We start from the raw sequence: 27,824 nt of genomic DNA on the forward strand, positions 1-27,824 counted from the left end.
ATTATTATTCTCTTGTTCCAGACCAATTTTAACACTGTTTTAACAAGAGAGAAAATGAGAAAAGAAAACATAATAAATGATCTTAGTGATAAGTTGAAAAGTACAATGCAGCAACAAGAACGGGATAAAGGTTTGTACTGTTTTGTACTATTTTTTTAAATTTTTTAAAGTGAAAAAGATACATTCATGCAAAATGGTTTTTTTAATTACATAATACCTTTTTTCAATTTGGGTGTCTTTCAGATTTGATAGAGTCACTTTCTGAAGATCGAGCTCGTTTGCTTGAGGAAAAGAAAAAGCTTGAAGAAGAAGTCAGTAAGTTGCGTAGTAGCAGTTTTGTTCCTTCACCATATGTAGCTACAGCCCCAGAACTTTATGGAGCTTGTGCACCTGAACTCCCAGGTGAATCAGATAGATCCGCTGTGGAAACAGCAGATGAAGGAAGAGTGGATTCAGCAATGGAGACAAGCATGATGTCTGTACAGTAAGTATGGCTGTTTTCAACTGTTATTTAAGGCTAGTGCAATTCCAAAGGTTATAAAGCTCTGAAGAGAGGAAATATTTTTAGCATTACTGGTTGTCCACAGCCCATATATCTGAAAGTTGTGCTATTTTAATTCTTTAAACTGTAAATGTGAGAAAACATTACTGAATGAATTATTTTGGGGTACTCTCATACTATACAAAGTATGTGCGCCAGAATTATCCTATACTGCCAAGATAAGGATCGTGGCAGTAGTGTTGAGCCATTCTTATTTACAAGGAATGTTGACATTTTGGGGTCCATTACCTATAAAGGGGTTATTGTAGTAATGAATATATTCATTTTGGTGAGGAAAGGCAGGGAAGGGTTTTTTTTATTATTGTTATTTGTTTATTCATATATAGCAAATGTTTACTACATTACATTGAAATCCTGGCAGAGCTTACTGGAATTTAGAAATTTCTTACCAGTTCTCCATTGAATATAGTGAAAGACCACTAAAATTGTGCTTACAATTATACCTATGGGAGAGACAGAATTGGGAGGAGAAAGTGCTCCTCTCCAAAGGTCCTTGCAAGTAGAGTTTGCATTTCTAGTTGCACCTCTGGGATTTCAGATATGGGAACTGAGATTCCAAGGGCAGAAAGTCCAGATCATTATGCCACACAAAGAATTATGCCCAGTGGGTCAGTGAACACTACACCCCCATGTGAGAAGAGGTAATTCGAACAAGTGATTACCAAAAGATATCATAGAATCAACATGGTCCCCTCGTTTAGACAGATCCAGGTTCAAGTCCTGAGTCTGGCACCTGCTTGGGAACTTGAGGAAGTCATCTTCCCTTATTTTTCCATCAAGATAACAGTTATGATAACAAGATAACAGTTATGGGGGGTGGAGCCAAGATGGCGGAATAGGAACAGCTCCGGTCTCCAGCTCCCAGCCCCAGCGACACAGAAGACTGGTGATTTCTACATTTCTGCTTGAGGTACCGGTTTCATCTCACTAGAGAGTGCCTAACAGTGGGTGCAGGACAGTTGGTGAAGCGGCCTGTGCGCAAGCCGAAGCAGGGCGAGGCATTGCTTCACTCGGGAAGCGCAAGGGGTCAGGGAGTTCCCTTTCCTAGTCAAAGAAAGGGGAAACAGACGGCACCTGGAATATCGGGTCAGTCCCATCCTAATACTGCGCTTTTCCAACGGGCCTGGAAAACGGCACACTAGGAGATTGTGTCCCGCACCTGGCTCGGAGGGTCCTAAGTCCACGGAGTCTCGCTGATTGCTAGCACAGCAGTCTGAGATCAAGCTGCAAGGCGGCAGCCAGGCTGGGGGAGGGGCGCCCGCCATTGCCCAGGCTTGCTTAGGTAAACAAAGCAGCCAGGAAGCTCGAACTGGGTGGAGCCCACCACAGCTCAAGGAGGCCTGCCTGCCTCTGTAGGCTCCACCTCTGGGGGCAGGACACAGACAAACAAAAACCCAGCAAGAACCTCCACAGACTTAAATGTCCCTGTCTGACTGACAGCTTTGAAGAGAGTAGTGGTTCTCGCAGCACGCAGCTGGAGATCTGAGAACGGACAGACTGCCTCCTAAAGTGGGTCCCTCACCCCTGAGCAGCCTAACTGGGAGGCACCCCCCCAGTAGGGACAGACTGACACCTCATTCAACCGGGTACTCCTCTGAGACAAAACTTTCAGAGGAACTATCAGACAGCTGAATTTGTGGTCTCACGAAAATCCGCTGTTCTGCAGCCACCGCTGCTGACACCCAGCCAAACAGGGTCTGGAGTGGACCTCTAGTAAACTCCAACAGACCTGCAGCTGAGGGTCCTGTCTGGTAGAAGGAAAACTAACAAACAGAAAGGACATCCACACCAAAAATCCATCTGTACATCACCATCATCAAAGACAAAAAGTAGATAAAACCACAAAGATGGGGAAAAAACAGACCAAAAAAACTGGAAACTCTAAAAAACAGAGCACCTCTCCTCCTCCAAAGGAACGCAGTTCCTCACCAGCAACGGAACAAAGCTGGATGGAGGATGACTTTGATGAGTTGAGAGAAGAAGGCTTCAGACGATCAAACTACTCTGAGCTACGAGAGGAAATTCAAAACAATAGCAAAGAAGTTAAAAACTTTGAAAAAAAATTAGAAGAATGGATAACTAGAATAACCAATGGAGAGAAGGGCTTCAAGGAGCTGATGGAGCTGAAAGCCAAGTTTCGAGAACTACGCGAAGATTGCAGAAGCCTCAGTAGCAGATGCGATCAACTGGAAGAAAGGGTATCGCTGATGGAAGATGAAATGAATGAAATGAAGAGAGAAGGAAAGTTTAGAGAAAAAAGAATAAAAAGAAATGAACAAAGCCTCCAAGAAATTTGGGACTATGTGAAAAGACCAAACCTACGTCTGATTGGTGTACCTGAAAATGATGGGGAGAATGGAACCAAGTTGGAAAACACTCTGCAAGATATTATCCAGGAGAACTTCCCCAATCTAGCAAGGCAGGCCAGCATTCAGATTCAGGAAATACAGAGAACGCCACAAAGATACTCCTCAAGAAGGGCAACTCCAAGACACATAATTGTCAGATTCACCAAAGTTGAAATGAAGGAAAAAATGTTAAGGGCAGCCAGAGAGAAAGGTCGGGTTACCCACAAAGGGAAGCCCATCAGACTAACAGCTGATCTCTCAGCAGAAACTCTACAAGCCAGAAGAGAGTGGGGGCCGGTATTCAACATTCTTAAAGAAAAGAATTTTCAACCCAGAATTTCCTATCCCGCCAAACTAAGCTTCATAAGTGAAGGAGAAATAAAATACTTTACAGACAAGCAAACGCTGAGTGATTTTGTCACCACCAGGCCTGCCCTAAAAGAGCTCCTGAAGGAAGCACTAAACATGGAAAGGAACAACCGGTACCAGCCACTGCAAAAACATGCCAAACTGTAAAGACCATCAAGGCTAGGAAGAAACTATAGCATCTAATGAGCAAAATAACCAACTAACATCATAATGACAGGATCAGATTCACACATAACAATATTAACGTTAAATGTAAATGGGCTAAATACTCCAATCAAAAGACACAGACTGGCAAACTGGATAAGGAGTCAGGACCCATCAGTGTGCTGTATTCAGGAAACCCATCTCACGTGCAGAGACACACATAGACTCAAAATAAAGGGATGGAGGAAGATCTATCAAGCAACTGGAAAACAAAAAAAGGCAGGGGTTGCAATCCTAGTCTCTGATAAAATAGACTTTAAACCAACAAAGATCAAAAGAGACAAAGAAGGCCATTACATAATGGTAAAGGGATCAATTCAACAAGAAGAGCTAACTATCCTAAATATATATGCACCCAACACAGGAGCACCCAGATTCATAAAGCAAGTCCTCAGTGACCTACAAAGGGACTTAAACTCCAATACAATAATAATGGGAGATTTTAACACCCCACTGTCAGCATTAGACAGATCGATGAGACAGAAAGTTAACAAGGATATCCAGGAATTGAACTCAGCTCTACATAAAGTGGACCTAATAGACATCTACAGAACTCTCCACCCCAAGTCAACAGAATATACATTTTTTTCAGCACCACACCACACCTATTCCAAAATTGACCACATAGTTGGAAGTAAAGCTCTCCTCAGCAAATGTAAAAGAACAGAAATTATAACAAACTGTCTCTCAGACCACAGTGCAATCAAACTAGAACTCAGGATTAAGAAACTCACTCAAAACCGCTCAACTACATGGAAACTGAACAACCTGCTCCTGAATGACTATTGGGTACATAATGAAATGAAGGCAGAAATAAAGATGTTCTTTGAAACCAATGAGAACAAAGACACAACATACCAGAATCTTTGGGACACGTTCAAAGCAGTGTGTAGAGGGAAATTTATAGCACTAAATGCCCACAAGAGAAAGCAGGAAAGATCCAAAATTGACACCCTAACATCACAATTAAAAGAACTAGAAAAGCGAGAGCAAACACATTCAGAAGCTAGCAGAAGGCTAGAAATAACTAAAATCAGAGCAGAACTGAAGGAAATAGAGACACAAAAAACCCTTCAAAAAATTAATGAATCCAGGAGCTGGTTTTTTGAAAAGATCAACAAAATTGATGGACCGCTAGCAAGACTAATAAAGAAGAAAAGAGAGAAGAATCAAATAGATGCAATAAAAAATGAAAAAGGGGATATCACCACCAATCCCACAGAAATACAATCTACCATCAGAGAATACTACAAACACCTCTATGCAAATAAACAAGAAAATCTAGAAGAAATGGATAAATTCCTCGACAAATACACCCTCCCTAGACTAAACCAGGAAGAAGTTGAATCTCTGAATAGACCAATAACAGGTTCTGAAATTGTGGCAATAATCAATAGCTTACCAACCAAAAAGAGTCCAGGACCTGATGGATTCACAGCCGAATTCTACCAGAGGTACAAGGAGGAACTGGTACCATTCCTTCTGAAACTATTCCAATCGATAGAAAAAGAGGGAATCCTCCCTAACACATTTTACGAAGCCAGCATCGTCCTGATACCAAAACCTGGCAGAGACATAACCAAAAAAGAGAATTTCAGACCAATATCCTTGATGAACATTGATGCAAAAATCCTCAATAAAATACTGGCAAACCGAATCCAGCAGCACAGCAAAAAGCTTATCCACCACGATCAAGTGGGCTTCATCCCTGGTATGCAAGGCTGGTTCAACATACGCAAATCAATAAATGTAATCCAGCATATAAACAGAACCAAAGACAAAAACCACATGATTATCTCAATAGATGCAGAAAAGGCCTTTGACAAAATTCAACAACCCTTCATGCTAAAAACTCTCAATAAATTAGGTATTGATGGGACGTATCTCAAAATAATAAGAGCTATCTACGACAAACCCACAGCCAATATCATACTGAATGGGCAAAAACTGGAAGCATTCCCTCTGAAAACTGGCACAAGGCAGGGATGCCCTCTCTCACCGCTCCTATTCAACATAGTGCTGGAAGTTCTGGCCAGAGCAATCAGGCAGGAGAAGGAAATAAAGGGTATTCAATTAGGAAAAGAGGAAGTCGAATTGTCCCTGTTTGCAGATGATATGATTGTATATCTAGAAAACCCCATTGTCTCAGCCCAAAATCTCCTTAAGCTGATTAGCAACTTCAGCAAAGTCTCAGGATACAAAATTAATGTACAAAAATCACAAGCATTCTTGTACACCAATAACAGACAAACAGAGAGCCAAATCATGAGTGAACTCCCATTCACAATTGCTTCAAAGAGAATAAAATACCTAGGAATCCAACTTACAAGGGATGTGAAGGACCTCTTCAAGGAGAACTACAAACCACTGCTCAATGAAATAAAAGAGGATACAAACAAATGGAAGAACATTCCATGCTCATGGGTTGGAAGAATCAATATCGTGAAAATGGCCATACTGCCCAAGGTAATTTATAGATTCAATGCCATCCCCATCAAGCTACCAATGACTTTCTTCACAGAATTGGAAAAAACCACTTTAAAGTTCATATGGAACCAAAAAAGAGCCCGCATCGCCAAGTCAGTCCTAAGCCAAAAGAACAAAGCTGGAGGCATCACGCTACCTGACTTTAAACTATACTACAAGGCTACAGTAACCAAAACAGCATGGTACTGGTACCACAACAGGGACATAGATCAATGGAACAGAACAGAGCCCTCAGAAATGATGCCGCATAGCTACAACTATCTGATCTTTGACAAACCTGACAAAAACAAGAAATGGGGAAAGGATTCCCTATTTAATAAATGGTGCTGGGAAAACTGGCTAGCCATATGTAGAAAGCTGCAACTGGATCCCTTCCTTACACCTTATACAAAAATTAATTCAAGATGGATTAAAGACTTATATGTTAGACCTAAAACCATTAAAATCCTACAAGAAAACCTAGGCAATACCATTCAGGACATAGGCGTGGGCAAGGACTTCATGTCTAAAACACCAAAAGCAATGGCAACAAAAGCCAAAATCGACAAATGGGATCTCATTAAACTAAAGAGCTTCTGCACAGCAAAAGAAACTATCATCAGAGTGAACAGACAACCTACAGAATGGGAGAAAATTTTTGCAACCTACTCATCTGACAAAGGGCTAATATCCAGAATCTACAATGAACTCAAACTAATTTACAAGAAAAAAACAAACAACCCCATCAAAAAGTGGGCAGAGGACATGAACAGACACTTCTCAAAAGAAGACATTTATGCAGCCAAAAAACACATGAAGAAATGCTCATCATCACTGGCCATCAGAGAAATGCAAATCAAAACCACAGTGAGATACCATCTCACACCAGTTAGAATGGCCATCATTAAAAAATCTGGAAACAACAGGTGCTGGAGAGGATGTGGAGAAATAGGAACACTTTTACACTGTTGGTGGGACTGTAAACTAGTTCAACCATTGTGGAAGTCAGTGTGGCGAATCCTCAGGGATCTCGAACTAGAAATACCATTTGACCCAGCCATCCCATTACTGGGTATATACCCAAAGGACTATAAATCATGCTGCTATAAAGACACATGCACACGTATGTTTATTGCGGCACTATTCACAATAGCAAAGAGTTGGAACCAACCCAAATGTCCAACAACGATAGACTGGATTAAGAAAATGTGGCACATATACACCATGGAATACTATGCAGCCCTAAAAAATGATGAGTTCGTGTCCTTTGTAGGGACATCGATGAAACTGGAAAACATCATTCTCAGTAAACTATCTCAAGGACAAAAAACCAAACACCGCATGTTCTCACTCGTAGGTGGGAATTGAACAATGAGAACTCATGGACACAGGAAGGGGAACATCACACTCCGGGGACTGTTGTGGGGTGGGGGGAGGGGGGAGGGACAGCATTAGGAGATATACCTAATGCTAAATGACGAGTTAATGGGTGCAGGAAATCAACATGGCACATGGATACATATGTAACAAACCTGCACATTGTGCACATGTACCCTAAAACCCTAAAGTATAATAAAAAAAAAAAAAAAAAAAAACAGTTATGATACACCAGCAGGGTTGCTTTGGGCATTAAAATTTTATTTTATTTTATTTTATTTTTTTTGAGACGAAGTCTCACTCTTGTTCCCCAGGGTGGAGTGCGATGGCACACTCTCGGCTCACTGCACCCTCTGCCTCCTGGGTTCAAACGATTCTCCTGCCTCAGCCTCCCGAGTAGCTGGGATTACAGGCGCCTGCCACCACGCCTGGCTAATTTTTGTATTTTTAGTAGAGACGGGGTTTCACTGTGTTGGACAGGCTGGTCTCAAACTCCTGACCTCAGGTGATCCACTTGCCTCAGCCTCCCAAAGTGCTGGGATTACAGGCGTGAGTCACCATGCCCGGCCAGGCATTAAACTTAACGAGCACCCGTGAGAAGGTCTGGTACACAGTAAGAAACCAGTAAGTGCAGGGTCCTTCATACCCCACCCCTGCCCACTCAGAGGAAAGCAGTTAGTTGCATTTTCATATAAGCCCATTATCTGTCTGACTTTAGAGAAACTTCGGTAGGGGAGTTTTTTGTTTGTTTTTGAAAAATAAAATTATTTAGGTTTCTGTCTGGTTGAAAGGAAAATAATAGAAACTGGTTACTTTTAGACTTTGAAAAGTATAAGGCTTAAGAATGTATATTAAAAATAAAATAAAATAGAACAAAAAAAGTAATTCAAAAAAGCAAATCAAGAAAACATGGTTAAGCAAATCAAAAAAACAAATCAAGAAAACATGGTTATTTAGCAAACATGAATGACATATGTCTGGACATGTGTAAAAAAAGTGAACTACCTTATGAAAACCTCTCAAAAAAAATATATCCAACTTCGTTCTACATATAGGAGAGGTACCTAGAGCCAAATGATATAGAAAGTTTACTATAATGTGATTCAGAAAGATAGAAGGAAAAAATATAAAAGCAATTCAAAGGAAAAGGCTTTAAAAAGCTTTAGGAATTTAAGGCTTTTTTGATTGACACATAAATTATACATATTTATGGTTTACAGTGTGATGTAGTTACATGTATACGTTGTATAATCAAATCAGAGTAATTAACCCATCACCTCAAACGTTTATTATTTCTTTATGGTGAGAACATTCAAAATGCTCTTTTCTAGCTATTTTGAGATAACTGCAGTACATTATTGAACACCAAAACTTATTCCTCCTATCTGGCTGTAGCTTTGTACCCGTTGACCAACCTCTCCTCATCTCCTCTCCTCTGTACTCTCCCCAGCCTCTGGTAACCACTATTCTGCTCTCTGCCTCCATGAGATAAACTTAAGATTCTGCATATTAGTCAGATCATATGTAAGTTTTTTTATAAATATGAAAATTGAGTTATTCAGAACTAAAGTATCAAAAACAGATATAATTAAAGTGGTACTCTGAGAGAACTGTATAGTTCCTTTATTTTTAAATGAATTAATGAAAGCAAATGAGCCACAATAAAATAAAAGTTGTTTAGTAGATATTGAGATAAATAGAAGGTACAAATAAATATATGTAATGAAAAGAGGGACATAACCTTAGGTATAGTTTCAAAAATTACAGAGAACATGATACAAGTTAATCTCACCTGTGAATTATAAATACAAGAAATCCTAAAGACAATTTTAGCTTATCAAATGCCTTGTGGTTTTATGATAATATAGTCATCATGACCCAGTGGAGTATTTTAGGAATGCCAGAGTAATAACTAAACAGTAGAATACCTAACCATACTCACTGATTACTTGAGAAGGTTTATAGAATCATGTCAGTAGAAGCTGAAATGACAATTGATATAATGCAGTGCCTATTTATTTAATAATTTAACAAAAAAAAATCCTTAGCAAACTAGGAGTAGATGGGAACTTCTTATTTGTAAGTGTATGTGAGAGACATAGCAAGCATCATATTTCATATTGAAACATTTAGAAGTATTTTTCATAAATTCAGGAAGAACACAATGCCAGCTGTCACCATTGCTATTCAGCAAGACAATAAATAAAATTTGGAAACAACTTTTTCTATCCTCATTTTCAGACAATATCCTTTACAAACTAAAAGACCTAAATACGTATTAGAATTAACAGAGTACATCAGAGTGTAGGTCATAGATATATCCAAAGAGGAGTAGTTTGCATATTTACCAGCAAAAGCTGACTTTAATATGTATAAAAGATCCCAATAAAAATTTAAAGGAGTAACTTATTTGTAATTAATTTAACAAAAATGCCCAAGACTTCGTGAAGAAAACTAAATTTATGAAGAGGCCTGAAAGCTATATGTGGAAAGATAGATGGAAATGGACTATTATTAAGATATCATTTTTCTCCTCAGATGTATTCAGTGATTTAATCTATTACTCAATTAAAATTCTAACAATATGTTAGGTAAAAAGTGATGTTTGATGCTAGAATTCATATTGAAAAATGTGTAAAAATAATTGATAGCATTTCTAAATAACGATCAGAGAGTAGAGATTTGTCCTGCTAGGTGTTAAGATATAGTCTTAAACTAGATAGTTAGTATTTAATTCAGTACATTATTGGTATAGCCACAGGCAAATAGATTAATAGAGTTAGTAATCTTGAAACAAACCAGTGGCTATATATGGAAATCTACATGTGGCATTTTAAATCAGTTTGGTAAAGGATGGACTCCTCAGAATGGGACATTAGAGACATTGGTTATCTAGGTGAGAGGTGAGCCATATTTTACATTGTATATATAAACAAAATGATAGGTGTAGTAAAGACTAAATCTTTTTTTGAACTTACAGAGTTTCTTAAAGAAAATAAAAGACTACTCTGAAGTCAGAGTAGGAGAGCACTTGGAAAACAATAATCAATATTACATTGAAATTTAAAACTTGAGTACAACAGAAAACATAAACAGCAGAAGTGGTGGTGAATATTTTTAATAAATAAAAGATAAAAACCAAACTTTTAAATAATGCCAGTTTTTTATAATCTCTTTTAAAAAATAGGAGAGAACTCTTCCCAACTTATCCTCTGAGGCCAGTATTATATACTAATACCAAATCAGACAAATAAGAGAAGAAAATACATCTTCTGTAACTATTGACACAAATATTATCGGCAAAATACTAATAGATCCAGTCTGGCAGAATACAAAAGGAATTCCAATTGGCTTTATTTCAGAAATGCAAGGTTGGTTTAACATCTAAAAGTCAATTTATGTCATACACTGTATCAGTAGAATGAAAGGACAGAAAAACACATGATTATCTCAATAGATGAAGAAAAAGCATTTGGCAAAACCGAATAGCCTTTCATCATAAAAACACTCAGCAAACTAGGAATTGACTTCCTCAACCTATTGAAAGGCATCTGTGAGAACCCACAATTAACATCATACTCAATGGTGTAAGACTGAATGCTTTTCCCCTAAAATCAGTATGAAGATGGCCTGCTCTTGCCACTGCTGCTCAACATTGTACTTGGAAGTTCTATCAAGGGCACTTAGGCAAGAAAAAGAAATTAAAGGCATTGGCCGGGCACAGTGGCTCTTGCCTGTAATCCCAGCACTTTGGGAGGCCAAGGTAGGCAGATCACCTGAGGTCAGGAGTTAAAGACCAGCCTGGCCAACATGGTGAAACCCAGTCTCTACTAAAAATAGAAAAATTAGCTGGGCATGGTGGTGGGCACCTGTAATTCCAGCTTCTTGGGAGGCTGAAACAGGAGAATTGATTGAACCTGGGAGGCAGAGGTTGCTGATTGCGACCCTGTCCTCCATCCTGGGTGACAGAACAAGACTGTCTCAAAAAAAAAAAAAAGAAATGCATCTAGATTGGTAAGGAAGAAAAAACACTCTATTTGCATACATAGCCTGATCTTTTATTTAGAAAATCGTAAGGTCTCCTCTAAAAAAATACTGTAATTAATAAACCAGTTCAGTAATGTTGGAGGATACAGGTTCAGTGTGCAAAAATCAATTGGAGCTGGCTGTGGTGGTGCACACCTGTAGTCAGTCCCAGCTACTCAGGAGGCTGAGGCAGCAGGATCCCTTGAGCCTAGGAGTTTGTGAACCAAGATGACATAACAAGACCCTGTCTCTTAAAAAAAAATTGTCATTCTTTCTACTAGCAATGAATCATCCAAAAATGATATTTAAAAGACATTTTCTTTTCTGATGGCATCAAAAAGGTAAAAATACTTAGGAATAGATTTAACAAAAGAAGTTCAATACTTGTACAAATTACAAAACATGGAAAAAAGTTAAGACAGAAGGGCATCCTGTGTTTACTGACTGGAAGACTTAATCGCCTTAAGATGGTAGCCCTCCCCAAATTGATCTGCCACTTCAACACAATTCTTATCGTAATCTGTACTGTGTTTGTTGCAGAAAAGGGCAGGCCGATCCTAAAATTCATATGCAATTGCAAGAGTCCTATAATAGCCAAAACAATCTTGAAAAATAACAAAGTCTCACACTGTTTGACTAATTTTAAAATTTGTAAGCGAGGGTAATAGGACACTGTAGTGCTAGCCTGACTGTATCAATGAAATAGAATTGAGAGTCCAAAATAAGCCGTTGTATTCATGGTCGGTTGAACCCTTGCATTATGGTTAAAGGTACTGAGACAGTTCCTTGAAGGAAACAGCTTTTTCAGCAAATGGTGCAGGGATTGCATAGCTGGATATTCTGATGCAGAAGGATGAAGTTGAACCCTTTCCTCACCATATGCACAGGTTGACTTAAATAGATCATAGACTTAAGTGTAAAAGCTAAAATTATAAAACTCTTATAGAAGTCAATCTTTATGACCTTATATTAGGCAAAGCCTCTTCCTAAAGAATTAGCATGTTGAAGAAGACAGAATACCTGCCTTGCATCAAGTTACTTGAAATATAATTCGGGGATTATACCTGTAGATGAATTTTAAAACCTAAATAATAATTGTTTTCCTCTTTTCTAATTTTATAGCATTTTTTAAAATTTTCTAATTTGTTTTTGGATGTTTTAGTGTATTGGGCAAATTCACACCTGGCATAGTAACTAGTGAGTACATAGCATCCACTTAGTAAATCTACTGAAGTGTTTAGCCACTCAAGAACTACGACTTTATGATGGATTCACTCACAAGTAGAAAGAAGAGTGGTTCTTACTGCCTGGGAAAAATAAGAAAGTTAAAGACATCTCTAGATAAATGCATACACAAAGTTTTACTCATTATTTCAAAAGGTTTAAGATCTAGGTCTGCTACAGAGAATATCCAACATTGAAATTACATGCTAACTGAAATAAGCTACTTTTGAAAATTTATGAAAACCCTTAAATTGTTAAAGTGATCTGTATTAAAATTTTAATTTCTAAAATCTTGAAGAATGTAAAGTTTAGAATTTCAAACTGAAACTCAATTATTCTCACTTTTAGAGAGAATATTCATATGTTGTCTGAAGAAAAACAGCGGATAATGCTGTTAGAACGAGTAAGTAAATTCTCTTCTTGAAGTACCATGTTTAATATGTTCACTTTTGGATAGAGTTAAAGAAACTTCATTCTGGAAACATACAATAGACTATTTGTGTTCATAAATTAAGCCTTTTTATGGTTAACTTATTTTTGTGGTCACTGTTTTGGGAAGTCTTGTCATTTTATGATCTTACTAGCTAAACAGTTGACAGTATTTCAACCCTCCCATCTGTTGTAATTTCCCAATGAATGAAGTCTGTATGAGAGGAAAAAGTTGGTAGTTTTTATTAAATCAGTGTGTAAAGTCATAGTTTTACCTAATTGTTGAGAATTCAGCAAAATAACATAAATAGCAATTTTAAAAATCTGTTTCAAAAACAAAGTGTTAAATACTTTTCAGAAATTGGCAAAAATGAAAATAAGTAATGAAGGGAGTTATGTTTTAAATAAAGAATTGAAATGGACAAGATAAAACTGATAATAAAGGGTTTCCTTTATTAAGGGTAGTGTAAGATCAAATTGGTACATATTTGGCAGATCATTGTTCATAGATTACTTTTCATTCTTTAGGCCTATAAGATTTTCAACAATGCCTTTTTTTCTTTACAAGTGTAATTGTCTGATAAAAATCCAAATTCAGAATTGTACAACTTCATTTGAATATAGCATGTTTTCTATTATGAAAGGGTTATGTGATTTCCTACCTCAGCATAACCTGAGATGTATATTACAGATGCCAGATGTATTCTTTTAGGCACAACTTAGTTAACAAAGTCTCTGGGGTTAGATCTCAGATTTTACTACATATTTATATATTCCACAGGTGTTTCTAATGCGTATTAATGTTTGACAGTCCTTGGTAAATGTATCTAAAATTGCTCTGGTTCTCATTTAAGCTAGTAGATAATGAAAACATTTGGAAAGGATTCATAGAAAATAATATCCCCATCAATTTTTCATACCCGAACCAAACATTTTTGTCTGATGAAAACTTTGACAATCACTGTTTAGATTTATTTGAGTATGTACAAGGATAAACCACAGGTCTCTTTTTTCCACCTGCAGACATTGCAATTGAAAGAAGAAGAAAATAAACGGTTAAATCAAAGACTGGTAAGATTTTTCTTCTTGGTAAATTGGTCTTAACATTTTTAAATGATTTGCATTATATTTCATTATGAAGATATTCCATCAGAGGATGTATGCTTTGATTGACTTATCTATAGTAGGTTTGTTGGTCCGTGTTGGTCATTGAATCCTATTGATTTTCAGAATGCTGAAGTCAGGCCAGAGTTATGTCCTGACTATAGAGTCAGACTTTTTTCTTAGCGTGAAATTAAGTAATGTCTTGGAGAATTTACGGCTGTAGGTATGACCAGTTGAAGCACCTAAGATTCTTAAAATCATAATCAGTTTTGAGCTATGCTTCCTAAGTCTTTTGAAGATTAATATATTTACTCACAAGTGTGCGTAATTTTAATACATTATATCTTTTCATGAATCTTTTTTTTTTTTTTTTTTTAAGACAGAGTCTTGCTCTGTAGCTTAGGCAGGAGTGGTGTGATCTCGACTCACTGCAACCTCCACCTCCCGGGTTCAAGCGATTCTTGTGTGTTAGCCTCCCGGGTAGCTGGGATTACAAGTGTGCGCCATCACACCCAGCTAATTTTTGCATAATTAGTAGAGACAGGATTTCTCCATTTTGGACAGGCTGGTCTCAAACCCCTGGCCTCAAGTGATCTGCCCACCTTGGACTCCCAAAGTGCTGGGATTTACAGGTGTGAGCCACTGTGCCCAGCCCTTTTCATGAATCTTATTTTTAAGTGAAAATGCCTGAAAGGCAAGAGATCCCATGTGGTACTGTAAATTGCCCTGGTTTTTATTGTTTTGTTTTGTTTTTAATGAAAAAAAAATCGAGACAAGGTCTCTCTCTGTTGCCCAGGCTGAAGTGTGGTGGTGCGATCTTGGCTCACTGCAGCCTCAACCTCTTTGGCTCAAGCAATCCTGTCTCAGCTCATCAAGTAGCTGGGAGTGCAGGCGAGTGCCGCCGCACCCAGCTAATTTTTGTTTTGTTTTGGTTTTAGGTTTTGTTTTTTTGTTTTCGTAGAGGTGGGGTTTCACCATCTTGTCCAGGCTGGTCTCGAACTGCTGAGCTTAAGCGATCCACCTGCCTCAGCCTCCCCAAGTGCTGGGATTCCAGGCAAATTGAATTGCCTGGAATTTTGCTGCACCCAGCCAAACTGCCTTGGCTTTAACCTGTGAATTTAACCAATTATTTGAACAGCCTATTTTACAGCCAATTATATGTTTTAATAAAGCAATAACTTTATTTTTTCAAGTTCTATTAATTACAGTTTACAAGGTAGTAGGAACAGTTTAAGGCTTCTGTTCAGTACTTTTGAAAAGTTTTGAAATACTTTTTAGAATTTAGTTTGTTTAAAAAATAAAAATATCTTGTAGTGAGACATCTCCTTTCTTCTTTATACCTTAACTTGAACAGCAAAAATCACATATTTTGTAGTGATTATACCGTGAATCATTAATTTTATCACAAAGACTTAGAAGAATGGTCTGTCTCAGACATGACTCAATATGTGTTTTATGTAGTATGCTTTATTTATCCTCAATAGAATATAAGCTCTGTTTGGCAACGATTTTAATCCGTTTTGGTCACCGCTACATTCTTAGCATCTAGAATGCTAACTTGTATACTATAGATGCTTGGCATATGTTTGTAAATTAATTGTGAACCCAAAAGTATCTGAGACAGGTCTCAATCAATTTAGAAAGTTTATTTTGCCAAGGTTAAGGACGAGTTCATGACACAGCCTCGGGAGGTCCTGACATGTGCTCAAGGTGGTCAGGACACAGCTTGGTTTTATACATTTTAGGGAGACATGAGATATCAATCAGTATGTGTAAGATGTTCTGTCTGGAAAGGTGGTACAACTCAAAGCTGGGGAGAGGGCTTCCAGGTCATAGGTAGATAAGAGACAAATGGTTGCATTATTTTGAAACTGTGATTAGCCTTTCACTGAATACGCAATTTACATGTCAGAGGATGGTAGAGGAATTGTCACTTATGCTTTAGTCTGACTTAGTGAAGCAGTGGGGCCGAGAGAGCAATCAGATACGCATTTGTCTCACGTGAGCAGAGGAACAGAGGGATGACTTCAAGTTCTGTCTGTTCTTTGTCCACAAGGAATTTTCTTATGGGCAAATTGTGAGGTCTTTGTAGCTATCTTATTTTAGGAATAAAATGGGAGGCAGGTTTGCCTGATGTAGTTCCCAGCTTGACCTCCCTTTTCCTTAGTGATTTTTGGTTCCCAAGATTTATTTTCTTTTCACAGAATAAATTGCCTTTCAGACCCAGAGAGCATCACAGTCACATTCAGAAAGGTGTCCAAATGTAAATCACACTTTCACATGGATGTACAGCTATGTTCACAAATTTTTTCTTCCATTGTCTTCATTTGTAATATATAAAAAACTTAAGCTTTTAAAAAACTAAAGTTGAATTATGGTCTTAAAAATGATGGTCAATCTTATCTTCACTGGCAGGATATAGACCATTTTAGTAAGTTGCTATACAGTTTTAGGCCTTCCTAGTTATTATTTGTTGTTTTATTTCTCTTTTTAAAAACACCTATTGAGAACGCTGCATTGTACCGGATAGTGTTCAGAGGGAAGTGGAGGAAATTCAGAGCATCAAAATTTGACTTAATAAACAAAAAAAATCCTTATCTGTCCTTGGTTTGTGCAACCATGCGTTGGGCTCATTTGCTTGGGAAAAATAGGTGTTTTTACCACCCTTTCAAGCTTCAAAGAGCTTGGTTTCCATGCTCCAGGTCTTATGAGATGGTGTGGATAAATGGATTGAAGCTTGTTTGAAGAGCAGAACAGTCTCGGCTGAGCTATGACTATAGCTTATCAGCTAGCAAGTACCATTTCATTGTGCTCATCATCAGTAGAGGAAATGGGTGGCTATCACAAATTTCTTTGTTTTTGATTGTTCACAAATTTTTTTAAACTGAGACATCTCAGAAGTTGCACTGAAGATGAGAAAAGAGGTTTGTTCTCAACCTTCAGAACTTTATGCTCCCACCCCAGTTTAACCAGAGTAGTAGTGTTTGCTAGGCAGGGTGTCAGAGCGCTGGCATTGCAAAGTGGTTGACTCTGGTTTGGTAAGAAGAATTTACTGACAACAGTATAGATTTGAAAAAGGAAAGTTTTATTAGAGCGAATGCTGCTGAAGAGTGTAGCGGGGCACCTCAGCAAGAGAGGACTGAGCGTGCTGTGGTGAATTTTCTTACGAGCATATATGGACCTTAAGGCGGGATCTTAAGGGTAGTTTGGACCAATGTTGGCCATGTAGGTCATGATAAATGATTACATTTGTAGACATTTTAGTGTCTCGATGTCAGCAAGGGTTGCTCAGTGAGTTTTGGCATGCATACATTCTGGAGATGTATAGAAATTCTAGTTACTTACAACATTTTTGAAAGAGAGCTGTAACCACATGCTAGGAAAGTTTAATTACTTCTAAATTCCTCAGATAGCGTTCTGCCTCCAGATGGCCTGTTTGATGGTCACCAGGTGTCTTTGCTTGCTGCGTTATACTTCTAACCTCTGCCTCCCAGGCTCAAGTGATCTTCCCACCTCAGACTTCCAAGTAGCTGGGACCATAGGCGCTTGCCATTACACCCAGCTGATTTTTTGTATTTTTGGTAGACACAGGGTTTCACCGTTTTGCCCAGGCTGGAGATTTTAAGTCTTTTTGTTTTTTTTTATTGTTGTTGTTTGTTGGGACAACTAAGTTCCTCTTCAAAGACTCAACTTCCTGGTCATAAGTTGTAAGATTGTAAATCAACCCCATCCCCTTCTCCCCCCTGCCTTCTCCTTTTCTCACAAATCACACATTTACCTTATTTGGAAAAAGTTTAGGTCTAAGCCAACCGGGATCAGCTTAGATTGTGTGGTCCAACCCCAGCCAATAGGGGAAGGACACAGAAACAGAAACTGCATTAGAGATAAAACCCCTTCCTTCCTTTGTTTGATGTTCTCTTGCAATTGTGACAGCTGCAAGCAGCAGCCTTCTGCAGAAGTAAATTTGCCTTGCCAAGAAATTTTCTAAGTGTGAGTTTCTTTTGGCTACGCTGAGCACTTGTTTCCAACATTGTTGTTTTTCCAAAATGAAAGATTGTGAATCTAATGCATTAGAATTTTCAAAGTCTTCTTGAAAAACTTGTCCTTTTCTCTGTGTTTTATTTTTAAGATTAAATATGTAATATGAATAAAATGTGATTCTAAAATCAATTTTTAATCTAACCAAATTTACTAACTGTTGAAGTAAAGGAATTATTAATGAACATAAGAACTATATTAGTGTGGGCTCTTTAAAGCTGGACACAGGCTTGAATGTGTGTAACAGTGGGTGAAATTTTTGCAGTAAGAATATATATGGTACTCAAATTGTGTGAGTTCATAGGCTTTTTTTTTTTTTTAGATGTCTCAGAGCATGTCTTCAGTATCTTCAAGGCATTCTGAAAAGATAGCTATTAGAGAGTAAGTATTTTAGTTTTGTGTGTATTTTTCTGTGAAAAACATTTACTGAATTGTTAATGAAAATGTATTTCAGTGACAGTAATTCAGGTCCAGGTTCATTGAGCTGAGTGTTTTGCACTCAGTAGTAGTAGAAGTTTTTTATTGGAAAGCAGGATTTTTCTAAATTGTTATTCTGGAAACATTTAGATTGCCAAAACTTTCCTATTATAGCATTATGATTAACATAAATATCCTTGAAGCCTTTTCCTCCAGTTAACTTTTCAGCATGTGCTACCTCTTTTAAATCCCATTTATATCCTTAGTCTTGTTAATCTATATTGGAGAGTTTTGATTTGTTTTTAAGTTGCAATGTTTCCTCATTTTTAGTTTTTAGATTTCATTTTATTAATATTCTTCAAATTCATAATAAATTGTCAATGAAAAAGTCAAACTCTGTAAAATATTTGAAGAGATTTATTCTGAGCCAAATATGAGTGACCATGGCCTGTGACACAGCCCTCAGGAGCCCCTGAGAACATGTGCCCAAGGTGGTTGGGATGACGGTGAGGGGAAAGCTTGGTTCCATACATTTTAGGGAGACATGAGACATTGAAGATACAAGTTGGTTTGGTCCAGAAAGGTGGGACAAGTGAAAGCTGGGAGGGTAGCTTCCAAAGTATAGGTAGATTTTTAAAGTTTTCTGATTGGCAGTTGGTTGAAAGAGTTGTCAGTAGAAAGGAATGTCTAGGTTAAGATAGAGGTTGTGGAGACCAAAGTTTTGTCATGCAGATGAAGCCTGCAGGTAGCAGGCTTGACAGATAATAGTTTGTAAACGTTTTTTATCAGGCTTAACCTCTGTGTTAGTGTTAAATTCTTGTTGACTTTTCCTGAATTCTAAAAGGGAAGAGGACATGATGACACAAGTCCAACCCCTGCCTTTTGTCATGGCCTGAACCAGTCTTTCAGGTTAAATGTATAGGGCACTGGCCTAGGGGAGGAAGTTCATTCAGATGGTTGGTTGGGGGGGCTTCAAATTTTATTTTTGGTTTACAGAATTTATCAATTGAATGGTTTAATAATTTTCCTGCACTGTATTACCCCATAGTTAAAATTTTTCTTTAGCTTTGGTTATTTAAATGGAGCTCTGGAATAATGAAAGCATTGTTAGCAACTTATGAATAGTGTTCAGCCTTTTATCCTGACAGGAAGGTTGTGAAAGTTAAGACCCTTTATTTAACTTCTTGTATTTTATTTCTAAATTTCTAAATTTGTTGACCACATTTTTGGTTGTCAGGTATCTGTGATTCTGACTTTTCATGTCTCATTAAAATTTCATCTTCTCTCAGTGATTTGAAAGGGCTTGGTGGTATCTGTCTTTACCAGCTGTATGTCATGTCAGTGGGCAGTTCATTAATTGTCTTTCAGAGACTAGAGAGAGAGAGGAGCTCCAAAAATACTGCCTCATAGAGGCCCCATCTCCCATCTCCCCATTTTAAGTTATTAGCTTTTGGCGTTTAGCCAAAACAGTGCCTGCCACATGGTTGTTAGGTAATCACTAAGTATTTGTAGGGTCTTAATAAATAAAAGACATTAAAAGTTTCCCCAGCTGATTTTGATGATTTATTAGGTATAGGATCTACCAATTTAAATGATCTTGACAACTGAAAAATATGACATTGATTTTCAAGGCCTTTTGATGTTTTGAACAACAGTTCTAAAAAAGGCTGTAAAGAGACAAACACCACTTAAGCATGTAATTGGTTGTACCCACTTCTGTCTTTCCCTGTCTTCTTCTTTCAGGCTTATACCCCAAAACAGTAATATCTGTTGACTTGTTAGACCTAACTAAGCACCTGACTTCTGGACCTAGCTCAGTTGCTTTTTCTTGTAAATTGAAGAGCACTACGCTTGGAGACAAGATCTAATTTTTCTTTGACACTGTGACTGTATATGAGATGTCTCTCCGAATTTTTAGTGTGAAATGAAAGATTAGGAGAAAAAAATCTTGCTATGACTGGATAAACTATAATGGGTGCTTTTTCTGCTTTTCATCCAGTTTCTTAACGTTAGATAATGGAAACTTTATTAAAGAAATTTTTGGTCTTTGACAGCCCCTGACATCATCCTTTGAATATCTGTGCATGACCAGCAGTCCCATTAGGACCTGGGCAGAATGCAAAAAGAGTATCATGTAAATGTGAAATTTAATATTGCATTAATATCTTAATATGTAGTTGATCATTAAGTATATATGCTAAGTTTTCAGAATAGGGGGATTGAAAGTAACTGTAAGTCAATAAAATTGCATTTCTTTATCAGTTTTCAGGTGGGAGATTTGGTACTCATCATCCTAGACGAACGCCATGACAATTATGTGTTATTTACTGTTAGTCCTACTTTATATTTTCTACATTCAGAGTCTCTACCTGCCCTGGATCTCAAACCAGGTGAGGGTGGTAAGTGTCATTCCATGACTAAAATATAAACCTGGAATGGAGGAAATTATATAAGTAAAGTTTTTTTTCCCTATTTAATTACATAAGAATTAAGTCACTAAGAGGGAACCCTGTGTAGTCTGCTTTTTTATAAAATCTATATTATCTGGATTATTTTCATGGATTCCATTTACAATTCAGAATTAAGGAGTGTAGCTTATACAAGGGACCAGTTGATCAGAATGGGCAGTGATTCCGACATCTCATAACCCTAGCAGTTGGATAATTATATTGTCAAAATTCTCATGTACAGACTATTCAAGATTAATGTATGCTTATTTGTTTATATAAAAGCATTTTTTTTGGCAAAAAAAGTTTTCTTAAATTATAAAATGTCTAGTCTATCCTATATCATCCTATGTTCCTACCTTGTTTATCATTATACTGTTCTATACCGTTATTTTTTTTTAAAAAGGAAATAAGCTTTGTTAAAATATACCAAGTAACAGTGTCTATTATCTATTAGATTTTTAAAATACTAAAAAAGAACAGAATAGATATCCTGGTATACTTAGCCTAAGTAGAATTACTTTTAACACTAAAACAAAGTAAGTCCATTTAGATTGATGTTCCTAATCTAATTGGACTGACTCGCAACAAAGTCAAGTATCTATCTATATATTTATAGATAGATTTTTTTTTTTTGAGACGGAGTCTTGCTCTGTCGCCTAGGCTGGAGTGCGGTGGCACGATCTCAGCTTACTGCAACCTCTGCCTCCCAGGTTCAAGCAATTCTCCTGCCTCAGCTTCCCAAGTAGATGGAAATACAGGCGTGCACCACCATGCCCAGCTAATTTTTGTATTTTTAGTAGAGACGGGTTTTTACCTGTTGGCTAGGCTGGTCTCAAAACTCCTGACCTCGTGATCTGCCTGTCTTGGGCTCCCAAAGTGCTGGGATTACAGGCTTGAGCCACCGCACCTGGCCCTTGTTTTCTTTAAGACAAGTTTTTGCTCTGTTACCCAGGCTGGAGTGCAGTGGCATGATCATTGGTCACTGTAGCCTTGAACTCCTGGGCGCAAGCAATCCTCCTGCCTCAGCCTCCTGAGTAGCTGGGACTAGGTACTATAGATGTGCACCAGCACTATTCCCATTTTTTTGTTTTGTTTTGTAGAGGCAGGGTCTCGCTTTGTTGACCAGGCTGGCAAATTCCTAGTCTTGAACTAGGCCACTTTCCCATGACAACTCCATCATGGCTATTTGTGGTTGGCTGTTTAGAGTATCCATGAAACAGTAATCATGTAACCATGCAAAATGAGAAGATAGCTAATAACTTACTATTTTTACTTAGTACTTTTTACCTTGAAAATAATGAACCTGATACTTCTTTTGTCTTTTATGGGGTTTTTTGTTTTTCAGTTGTTTAAACTTCTTATTTGAATATTATTTTTAAACTTAGAAAACGTTGCAAAGATTAATATAGTACAAAGAAAACCTATATTTCTTTACCCAGATTCATCTGTTATTAACATTTTACCCCACTTGCAATATCTCTTTATGTGTATGTATCTAATATATAAATATACACAAATGTGTGCACACTTTTTTCCCCCAGAACCGTATGATGGTAAGTTACATCTTAGCCCATTACCTTTCAACATTTCCATGTTCATTTTGAAGAGTTCAGTGTTTAAATCTGGGAAACATTAAAAAACTTTTTAAAAAATGCACACTGCCATTTTAAAGACTTTCGCAAGTACTACAGAAAAGAATTTATTTATTTGACAGTCTTAACCATGAATAACCTGCCCCCACCCTTCCTTTTTCCCTTTGAGGAATGCCAGTTGGGATCATGCTACCCCTGTGTTGTTGCTTTGGGAGAGTGCGGATTACCAGAGTGTTTTTATGCCTTCTGATAGTGGGGCTTATTATTACTCTTCTGGCATCATACAAGCATTTAGTTTTAGATGATTCTTTTTGTATGTTAGTAATTGGCTGTGAAGTGCTAGTTTACTCTTCAGAGAATTCACCACATACTATTGTCCAGGATCTTTTATGTTTCTGTCATGTGATCGTATTCTTCAGGTTCATTTCTGATTATTTATTAGGGATATCTTTCATGTATATCTTCCCAAATTATTTTTATGGAATAAAAATCCGTATGCCTTCTTTCAAAGGCTTTAGCCTAAACAAAATACAGACAGTTCCCAACTTATGGTAGTTCTACTTAAGATTTTTTGACTTTACCATGGTGTGAAAGTGATATACATTCATAGAAACGCTACTTTCAGTATCCATACAACCATTCTGTTTTTCACTTTTAGTATTCAGTAAATTACATGAGACATTCAACACTTTAAAATATGCTTTTTTTTAGATGATTTTGCCCAACTGTAGGCTAATGTAAATGTTCTGAGACTAGGCTAAGCTATGTTGTATGGTAGATTGGAAGTATTAAATGCATTTTCAACTTAGATATTTTCAATATAGGATGGGTTTAATCTGGACATAACCTTATCATAAGTTGAGAGGCATCTGTAGTTTATTGCCTGAATACTTTTGAAGTCAACTTTAATAAGACAGCTTCTTTTCTGATGAATTTAAAAAGAGAATGGGTACCACTTGGCTTGTCACATTTTGACTTTATGAGGACTAGGATTATCCTGTCTTCTCTCACATTTTTCAGCTTTCCTTCATTCACACAAGTACTGCCCTTCTAGAATTTTTTGGTTCTTAGCCCTTATTAGTTATTTATTGAGTACCAACTGTATACACACTACTGTGCCAAGCACTGTGGCATAGGGATGTGAGAACTGTTCAGTTGCTGCCTTTGAGAACTTGTATTAAAAATACTGCCCATCAAAAATGAGTGTTTTGCTTTGAACCTATACATTTTGTTTGCTTAAAGAAATGGGAAGGGTCATCTTTATTAGTTCTTTCAATAGATGGCACTATTGAGTTAGCCTAGAATTCCTAGATACTTGTTCATGATTTGTACTTAGATTATTAGTGTTTCCTGAACTGTTATTTCTGTGATTTGACATATCATGTACATTTAACGAGTAACAAGAGCTACACACACATTACTGGTTGAAAAGGAACAAATTTAGTTTTGTAAATTGTTAAGCATTTCAGTGATTTCAGTAGTTTTTAAAGTCTTACATATTCTTCCACTCATGAGAGCTTTTTTAGTCTGTTTTAATTCTGGCAGTTATGTTTCCATGAATAATTATAATCATACTTTCAAAAAGAGATTAACTATTTAATTTCGTTAGCTTCAGGTGCCTCTAGAAGACCCTGGGTACTTGGAAAAGTAATGGAAAAAGAATACTGTCAAGCCAAAAAGGTAAAAACGACATCATGTGATACTAAGCCTAGGAACGATAAAGAAGATTTTAATACTGCTTTATATAGAAATCATTACCACTGCTGTTCTTGGCCTTTATGCTCATTTGAGTTAGAGCTTGAATTTAATGAGAGTGAGTTTGAACTGGCAATTTATAAGTATTCATGCTGTCCTTAGATAGTAGAGATAGATTAACTACAACCTATCAACATATAATGGAAAACTACTACAAAGTCTGTGTTCTATGACTGTTAGGTTACTAGTGTAACTAATTTGCAAGAAAAAAAAATCCCTGTATAACTAGAGACAAAAAGGGAATTTTATTTATAAATACAGTTGATCTTTTATTATTTTCATACTCTACCCCCATTGAAGAAAGGTAGTGTAAAGTATTTGGTGGCTTAAGTGGACTGATTGTATAACAGTATCAGTGCTTTAGAGTCAGTGAAATCTTCTGAGCATTCTTCCTGACTCACTGTAATTTGGGGCCTCAATGTACAAAACACGAATAGAACTTGAACCATATAGTATTGAGGTTTCTTTGATACTTAAAATAATGATGTATGGCTCACTTTGTATTATATTCTTTAGCAGTATCTACCAACTTTGGCTTTCCTATTCACTCAATATATTCTCTGTTGGTGAGGGGTAGATCTTACATAGTTTGATAAAGACCCCCACATCCCTCCAACCCCTCAATACTCAGCAATGAGTAATATGATAGGAGGGTACTTGTGTGATGTGGTTTATTTTTTTTGTTTGTTTCTTTTTGTTTTTTTTTGGGGGGGGTGTGTGTGTGAGAGATGTGGTTTAATCACTCTAGTGATTCCATTTTTTCTTTCCCTCTTAGGCACAAAACAGATTTAAAGTTCCTTTGGGGACAAAGTTTTACAGAGTGAAAGCCGTATCATGGAATAAGAAAGTATAACTTATGGACAAAATTAATACATTCTATGACATTTTTTTCTGATTTGTCCTGCAGTGGTCATTCGTCACTCCAAAAACAGCAGGCCATCTTTTTATGCAAAAGTCAGCGTGACAGTATACTTCATTGGTGTACATCATTTACTTTTTAACTGGCTTCATTTTAGGAATAATAAATTCATCAAAATCCTTGGCTGAAATAAAATGGTTTTTGTTTTTTGGTTTTTTTTCACCCAGACAACTCTAGAAATGCGGACCAAACTACTTCATTTTCTCAAAGGGCATACCTTGTGCATTGTGGCTTATGATGAGCCATATTAATTGCCTGTTAAATATACACTAGCTTGAACTTAGATGTTAAATGTTATTATTACCAGCATTTGTCCTTTTGTGAAATCAGTATCAGAATACTTGCACTCTTTAACACATTCTTTATAAAATGTATAAATTATTCAAAACTATTTAAAATAAAGAGGAGTGTTATTGCATGCCGATAATCATTTCGAGTTTGCCTCAGTAGATACTAAAGCAAATTGTTTCAGTTTTTTTAAATGCCCTTTGATGTTTCAAAAAAAAAAAAAAAGGAACTGTAATTTGATTGACTGATTTTAAGATCAGCCATAAATAATCAGCAATCTTCAAAAGCACTTTCAATGGATTGGTCATCTGGGTTCTAAAGGGAAGAGTCTGTGCTACTAACCATTTCAAATGCAGGCTCAAACCTTCCCTACATCTTTATGACTCTAGAATAATCATATTGATGAAATCGTAATTCATGGTTGAGTTTCAGAACAAAAGATATTCATTGCACATTAACCATTTAGAGGTCATTTAAATAACAAAATATTGTATTGTAAAAGAACTGTACAATTTTAAAACAATAAAGATTTGAACCTGTAAATGTGTGTGCCTTTTAAAGAAGGATACATTTTTAATATATTTGAGTGATTGCTGGGAAGTGTGAAAATATTGTTATGTATCATATCAAAGAGAAACATGTTTATTACAAAAATGTTCTTTAACTATATACTGTGTAACAGGGTAAACAGTGTTATGTAGAATAGAATTGTGTAAACTAGAGTTGCCATCGAGCAGAGTTATTTAAATGAGTTAGTTGAGTTGGATGAGAATTGTTTGAGGTTTGTTGCTAGAGAACAATAATAAAATAATTCTTTTTCAGAAAATATTTAATTTCTTCATAAAAATAAGTTAAATATTTTTTTAAATATGTATATCTAATAGTACAAAATGGAATAAACATCATAGTGTATAGAAAACTGAATTTGACAAGTTAATGAATAAATGAACAAACGATTTCACATGTTTCTATTTAATCTTTCCATGACATCTTTATGCAAAGACTGTTAAAGCAATAACTTTATATAGAGGGTGATTTTGTTAAGCAGATCTGGTTAGGTCAAAATGAATCTGCCAGGTAGGCCATTTTAACTTAATTGGTACCCTTCAAATTTCATATGTGGTCATTGTGCTGTGGAATTTTTGTGACACATGATATCAGATCAAATCATTATCTTATTAATATTGCTGTTGAAGATTGTTGCCTATAGTTTCCTTATATGCTGTTTTGTGTCTGTCTTGTCATTGTTCACATGTGTCTTTATAAAGCACAAAAAAACCAATACTTTTCTTAGTTAAAAAGTTGAAGAGAAATGAAACTTGGAAATCTAAACTTGTCAACTGAATTATTAGCTTTGGGTAAAGGTGGTGTACCCTGATCTTTGGCATTAGGATACCTCACTTCCAGTTCTAATTATAACTTTAATTTTAGGTGAGTTCCATAAACTCTGAACCTCAGTTTTCTCATGTCTAAAATGGGGTAATAACAGGACCTGCCTCAGAGGGTTATTTTGCAGATTAAATGAGAATTATAACTGTAAAGTGCTTTAAACAATTTCAGGCATATGCTAAGCACTCAACGTGTGTTAGCTATTTATAAAGATTTCTTTATGTAATACAGTCAAACCTGTAAGGTACTATTCAGACTTGCATAGAAATGTAGATCCATTTATTACGTAAGTGAAGATTTAAATCACATTTTACTGCAAGTAAACTTTAAGCACACATGAATTACATAGATTTAATTATTCTGGCAAAGGTGAGTGGATATACTAAGAACAAAATGAGCAAAAATCATGAACGGTCATTTTTATTGATTTTTTTAAATTGTCAAGGTACAAACACATGCACATCCTTTCCAAAAAATAATACACCCCAAGATCCGTGTCCTATTTCCCAAATTTTGCCACCTAGAGGCAATTACTTTTAATTGTAAAGACATTTGTATATGTAGTGCCAAATTACATGGCTATACTGACATTTTGATAAATCCATGTGCATTTTTAATTGACTTTCTCATATAAGATTTAGTTCTTTCATAACTTTACTTTCCCACTTCTGTCTTTCCTATATACTTTATTGTGTTCTAGTTTGTTCATTAAACATCTGGTAGCTCTTTAAGCTGACTATTTCATATTCTAGAACTTTCCTTAACATTTTTGTTAGGAAGCTGCATTTCATGGACTCTCATCTTTCTTACTAGAGGTTTTGATCAAGTGACTTCCTAGGAAAGAATTAGTGAAATAAATTTTCCGAA

At 36.6% G+C, this 27,824-nt stretch overlaps 1 protein-coding gene across 9 annotated transcripts in view; it reads left to right on the plus strand.

Annotated features, from left to right (window-relative positions):
* Nucleotides 1-26,529, plus strand: part of RB1CC1 (RB1 inducible coiled-coil 1) — a 99,200-nt gene extending 72,671 nt beyond the window's left edge. For 4 of the 9 annotated variants that reach the window (XM_055286419.2, XM_055286427.2, XM_055286420.2 and 1 more), the window contains 8 exons: nt 22-130; nt 244-484; nt 12,925-12,979; nt 14,029-14,076; nt 18,470-18,528; nt 20,827-20,963; nt 24,216-24,286; nt 25,137-26,529. In XM_055286419.2, coding sequence (XP_055142394.1) covers nt 22-130; nt 244-484; nt 12,925-12,979; nt 14,029-14,076; nt 18,470-18,528; nt 20,827-20,963; nt 24,216-24,286; nt 25,137-25,214 — 798 coding nt within the window. In that variant the 3' untranslated portion in view covers nt 25,215-26,529. Of the gene's footprint in view, nt 1-21; nt 131-243; nt 485-10,513; nt 10,698-12,924; nt 12,980-14,028; nt 14,077-18,469; nt 18,529-20,826; nt 20,964-24,215; nt 24,287-25,136 lie in introns of those variants that run through there. The other 5 variants (XM_055286425.2, XM_063642811.1, XM_055286424.2 and 2 more) reach the window with 4 other exon arrangements.
* The last annotated feature ends 1,295 nt before the right edge of the window (nt 26,530-27,824 follow it).

The sequence above is a fragment of the Symphalangus syndactylus genome, chromosome 7 (assembly GCF_028878055.3).
Source record: "Symphalangus syndactylus isolate Jambi chromosome 7, NHGRI_mSymSyn1-v2.1_pri, whole genome shotgun sequence".
NCBI classification, from domain to species: Eukaryota; Metazoa; Chordata; class Mammalia; order Primates; family Hylobatidae; genus Symphalangus; species Symphalangus syndactylus.